The sequence below is a fragment of the Sphaeramia orbicularis genome, unplaced genomic scaffold (assembly GCF_902148855.1).
Source record: "Sphaeramia orbicularis unplaced genomic scaffold, fSphaOr1.1, whole genome shotgun sequence".
Lineage (NCBI taxonomy): Eukaryota > Metazoa > Chordata > Actinopteri > Kurtiformes > Apogonidae > Sphaeramia > Sphaeramia orbicularis.
Window position 1 is genome coordinate 99,701 of NW_021941551.1, and position 6,021 is coordinate 105,721.

A 6,021-nucleotide genomic window follows, 5' to 3' on the forward strand; every position below is an offset into this window, starting at 1 on the left:
ATAAAAAATAAAATGAATAATAATAATAATAATGCTAATAACAATAAAGTGCTAGAAATACATTCAAAATAAAACAGTGATCACTCAAAACAGCGTTGCCCTCACTCCCACCTCTAAGCTGCCTGTAGATGAAATACAAATACGTAATAAATAAGTAAGGATAAAAGTTACACACAAAGCCTCCTGGGAAAATGACTATATAAACAGATAATAGGTTAGAGTTAACAGGCCAGGTTAGAGTTAGGGTCGGGGTCAGGGTGAACCCTAAATCCCACCTGTACTTGACTCAAAGCAGTTGTAACCTGAGCTGCTGACTTTGCTCCTGTTCACTCATGCATGTAAACCTGGGTCTGTAAATGTGGACCCATGTCCTCCAGTCCTCTACCTACAGACCCACACAAAAGAAAAGTCCACAAAGGATCACATGTGGAACTGGGGCTAAATTTAAAAAATGTACAGTTTTCTTTTATTTTATACACCCTGTAGAAGTGTGAATATGGAACATGTTTGAACCCAGACTGACTGTGACAGGGGTCCGACACAGACCTAGACCTAGACTGGATCCTGTTGGTTCTAATGTTAAAGGATTTGAATTGAATTCAGTGTCAGAAACCAGTGTTCAGAACTCAGAGCTCCTCCTTCAGCCTGAACTTTGTGCATGTGTGGATCCACTGTTTCTGTGTAAATCCAACAGTTTCCAGGTTGTTCCATACACACAAACAGTTGAATCTGGTCCCAGTCATGTGTCTGTCCAATTAGATTCAACTCACATCAATATTAGTTGAGTTCTAATTTTAAATGTGTGGGAAATGGGATTTTCAGTGTTCAGTGTAAATGTCCACAGAGTCCACATTCCACAGTGGATGTGGACAATTTAGTTCCACATACAAGAGACTGTTCTAAGCTACAGGTGGATCCAACTGGAGGAGAATCGGAGTCGATTGGAATTTTGGATGAATTTTGGAAAATGGAAAACTGTAGATGTTGTGAAGAAAAGTCCAAAAATGATCAAATGTGGAACTGGGGCTAATTTTTCAAAATGTTCTTCGGGTCAAAATCATTGGCCACTATTAAAAATGATGCAGTCCAATACTACTATAGCGTACAAGTTTATATAGTTACATTTGTCAATACTGTAAAACCCACTGAATGGGAGAGTGTGCAGGTGTAGAAGATTAGTAACATGGAGAGAAAACATGTCATGAGTGGTATTGGTGGGGGGTCTGGGGGTCCTCCCCCAGAACATTTTTAAAGCTTCAGGTCAGTTTTGGTGTTCTGTGGTTAATTTTAAAGGGGATGAAAAACTTTGAAGCAAGTGAAAATAATAACTAGAAAAAAACCTTACTGCAAAAAATGAGTGAAAAACTTTTTATTTAACAATTTAGGAACTCCTAAAACATAACTCCAACTCCAACAGCACATGAATTTTGGGGATGGGGGAGATGTGGACAATTTAGTTCCACATACAAGAGACTGTTCTAAGCTACAGGTGGATCCAACTGGAGGAGAATTGCAGTCGATTGGAATTTTGGATGAATTTCTGAAAATGTCTCAATGATGACAGATGGAAAACTGTAGATGTTGTGACCTTGCTGTGACCTTGAACTTTGTCCTACTGGGACCAAAATGGACTGGGTTGGTCCCAGGGCCTAGGCCTATCTGTGGGGAAGATCTGGGAAAGATGGGTGGAAGAGTTTTACACTGAAGATGAACAAACAAACACACAAACAAACAAACACACACACACAAACAAACACACACACACACAAAGTGATCACAATAGCTCCTGGAGGAGGAAATGAGTCCATCCTCATTAAAGTGAACTCTGTGCTTTGGTTCATGAACTGGTCCCATTAATGAGGTTCAACTGGGTTCATTTGATTAGTGGATGACCATCAAATAAATACAGTTCTCTGTGATTTGACACTTTTATAATGTTCATTTAGTGTCACTTCACTCCCTTGAACACCCACCAGCACTCCCACCCTGGACCCCCCCCCTTGTTTCTGCTGCTGACAGTCCAAACTCATGGACCTGTTTCAGAGTCAGTCCTGCTGTTTCCTGAACTCATGGACATGTTTCAGTTTTTGGCTTCACTCTTCTGCTCCAGATGTTGCTGTGTGCTCCTCCACCCAGGGGCAGTTCTAGGATCGGACCTTTGGGGGGTGGCTTGGCCCCCAGGAAGCAGCTGACATCTGTTCTTGACACAGAATTATTAAGCTATTGAATTTAATCCAGTTTTTAAATTTCTTAGAAAAGCCAAAGATTTTTCTTGAAAGCACACATAACAAGAATGTGTGAGAATCCAGCCATGATCTGTGGAAGAGTTCCACTGATCCAGTCCCACTGCTGCATCAGCCGTTTGACCAGATGACAGTGGAATATCATCTGACACCAGGGCTGTCAAACATGCGTCCCGGGCCCAAATGCAGCCCACCAAAGGTTCCAATCCGACCCCTGGGATGAATTTACAAAGTGCTGTGGAACTCATGTTAGTTCAGGTTCCACATACAGACCAATATGATCTCAAGTAAAATAACAGCATGATAACCTACAAAAAAGAACGACTCCATATTTTCTTCTTGACTTAATGTGAAAAAAATATTACATTATGTCTGTAAATAATGACAACTTACAATTTTGTTCTTTGTTTTAGTGCAAAAAATCACATTAAATTGTGAAACTCTTTCCATTTCCAAACTCTCCTGTACCAATAAAATGTGACTAACCTGAACAAATGTGTCCAACCTGAAATGTCTGTATTAAATTCAGTCCAGTTTGAACTCTTTTCTTCCTGTTCCTCAGTGTTTAGTGTCTTTGGAGATCTGATCCAGAATGCACATGGACTAATGAGAAGTGGAGGAAGAAGACTGAGACAATTGAACTAATTTTACTGAAGGAATGTCAGTTTTTTCAGGTTATTCACATCTTTTTTGTTTGGATAGTTTATAAAAGTATTTTCATAGTTTAATGTTTGTTTGTTTTTCTGTCAAACACAGACCTAAATGTGCAGTTGTCATTCTTTCTGGGTTCTTCTGTTCTTCTTTTCCTGGTTCAGTCCACTGCAGATCAGATCAGACTGAATGTGGAACCTGAAAGAACAGCAGTTTAGAACCCTGGTCTAAACCTATGATGTATAATGTTAATGATTAAGGATGAACAATGGTCAACTTTTCTCTAAAGTTAGTGAATGTAAACGCAGCAGAAGGCTCAGCTGACCACAGCTGTCTGTTCTATTGTGTCTCAGCTTTTTTGGCCGATTAAAGGATAACAGACCAAGTTGAACTTTAGGCCTTTTTGTCCTGTTTCTAAAAGCCTGTGCCTTCTAAATGTGATTTAGTTCTGTGTAAATATGATCTGGAATTATGTGCCGTCCATGACACAGAGGAAGGTAGTTCATGTCCCAATACAAACCCCTTCACACCAAACAGAACCTGGTGCTAGTACGGTTCAAAAATTAACAAAAAGCACCAAATTACTTAGGGAGGCTAAAGACTACTTTAAGGGGGCTTCAGCCGAGTGATGCCCCTGTATGGAAGTAAATCTGTGTCATCAGATTTTGAATTATAAAAGCCATTGAATTTCTGGCACTGATTTTTTTTTTGCACTGAAATTAAATATCTGAATTTTTTTGTATCTGAATTTTTTAAATTCTAAATTTATAAACATAGTTGAATTCAGAGACAAAAACTTCAGATACTTAATTTCAGTGCGAAAAAAGTTCAGTGCTAGAAATTCAGTGGCTTTTATAATTCACAGTCTGATGACACAGATTTACTTCCATACCACCGCCTCCACCGCCGACCTCTGACCTTTCCTCTGTCTTTGTCGTACAGGATCCCGCCCTCAGACCAGATGCAGTTACTGAAGAAAAGGATCTTGGAAACGGACGAGTGGCGTCGAACAGCTGTGAAGTGTAACCCAGACTGTGAGGAGGAGCCGCTCTTGGCTCGTCGTCCGTTGTGTGGTTGAACTCCTACTGTGTGGTTTGTAAATGTCTTCAGGTCCACATGAGGGAGAACAGGCTCTGAGGGTTAAAGTTTGACTTCAGCGACGGAGGCAAGAACCAACAAGACACGGCAGGTTTGTCCTCTGCGCCCGGAGGCCAGCGCCCATCCAGACGCAGACTCGCTTTAGTCCACGTCAAAGACAAACCCAGTGTGACGAAGGGAGCAGCTGCCCTTCAGATCACCACATTAGCTTTGAGTTCTGGATATGTGCTCCAGAACCACAACAGACCTGATGGCCAATCCAAAGTCCAGCACCCAGGAAAAGACGGCACCGGTTCCAGGATACATGTTGGATTAGAGACGACCGATGAAGTAAAACACAAAAAAAAGAGAGAGAGAGAGAGAGAGAGAGAGAGAGAGAGAGAGAGAGAGAGTGAGCTTAAATGGATTCACCGTCCGATAGGGATGGGAATTGAGAACCGGTTCTTTTTGAGAACCGGATCCCAGTAGCTCGATTCCTTAGAATTGTTTGCCTGCTTAACGATTCTTCTTATCGATTCCACCTTCATTGCACATGCGCGATGACGTCACGTGTACGCTGCATTGTTTTGGTCAGAACGTAGACAACATGGAGTAGAGGCAGAAACGGTCCAAACAGACCACACCAGGTCTAAACAGACCACACCAGGTCTAAACAGACCACACCAGGTCCAGACAGACCACACCAGGTCCAAACAGACCACACCAGGTCCAAACAGACCACACCAGGTCTAAACAGACCACACCAGGTCCAAACAGACCACAGCAGGTCTAAACAGACCACACCAGGTCTAAACAGACCACACCAGGTCCAAACAGACCACACCAGGTCTAAACAGACCACACCAGGTCCAAACAGACCACACCAGGTCTAAACAGACCACACCAGGTCCAAACAGACCACACCAGGTCTAAACAGACCACACCAGGTCTAAACAGACCACACCAGGTCTAAACAGACCACACCAGGTCCAAACAGACCACACCAGGTCTAAACAGACCACACCAGGTCTAAACAGACCACACCAGGTCCAAACAGACCACACCAGGTCCAAACAGACCACAGCAGGTCTAAACAGACCACACCAGGTCTAAACAGACCACACCAGGTTTAAACAGACCAGGTCTAAACAGACCACACCAGGTCTAAACAGACCACAGCAGGTCTAAACAGACCACACCAGGTCTAAACAGACCACAGCAGGTCTAAACAGACCACACCAGGTCCAAACAGACCACACCAGGTCTAAACAGACCACACCAGGTCTAAACAGACCACACCAGGTCCAAACAGACCACAGCAGGTCTAAACAGACCACACCAGGTTTAAACAGACCAGGTCTAAACAGACCACACCAGGTCCAAACAGACCACACCAGGTCTAAACAGACCACACCAGGTCTAAACAGACCACACCAGGTTTAAACAGACCAGGTCTAAACAGACCACACCAGGTCTAAACAGACCACACCAGGTCTAAACAGACCACACCAGGTTTAAACAGACCAGGTCCAAACAGACCACACCAGGTCTAAACAGACCACACCAGGTTTAAACAGACCAGGTCTAAACAGACCACACCAGGTCCAAACAGACCACACCAGGTCTAAACAGACCACACCAGGTCCAAACAGACCACAGCAGGTCTAAACAGACCACACCAGGTCTAAACAGACCACACCAGGTCCAAACAGACCACACCAGGTCTAAACAGACCACACCAGGTCCAAACAGACCACACCAGGTCTAAACAGACCACACCAGGTCTAAACAGACCACACCAGGTCCAAACAGACCACAGCAGGTCTAAACAGACCACACCAGGTTTAAACAGACCAGGTCTAAACAGACCACACCAGGTCCAAACAGACCACACCAGGTCTAAACAGACCACACCAGGTCTAAACAGACCACACCAGGTTTAAACAGACCAGGTCTAAACAGACCACACCAGGTCTAAACAGACCACACCAGGTCTAAACAGACCACACCAGGTTTAAACAGACCAGGTCCAAACAGACCACACCAGGTC

The 6,021-nt window shown here is 43.5% G+C and overlaps 1 protein-coding gene across 1 annotated transcript in view; it reads left to right on the forward strand.

Annotated features, from left to right (window-relative positions):
- LOC115416085 (uncharacterized) overlaps positions 1-4,388 on the forward strand; it is a 67,288-nt gene extending 62,900 nt beyond the window's left edge. Inside the window, exon 14 of the mRNA XM_030129792.1 lies at positions 3,837-4,388. Within this exon, the coding sequence (XP_029985652.1) occupies positions 3,837-3,920 (84 nt within the window). The 3' untranslated portion in view covers positions 3,921-4,388. The remainder of the gene's footprint in view (positions 1-3,836) is intronic.
- The last annotated feature ends 1,633 nt before the right edge of the window (positions 4,389-6,021 follow it).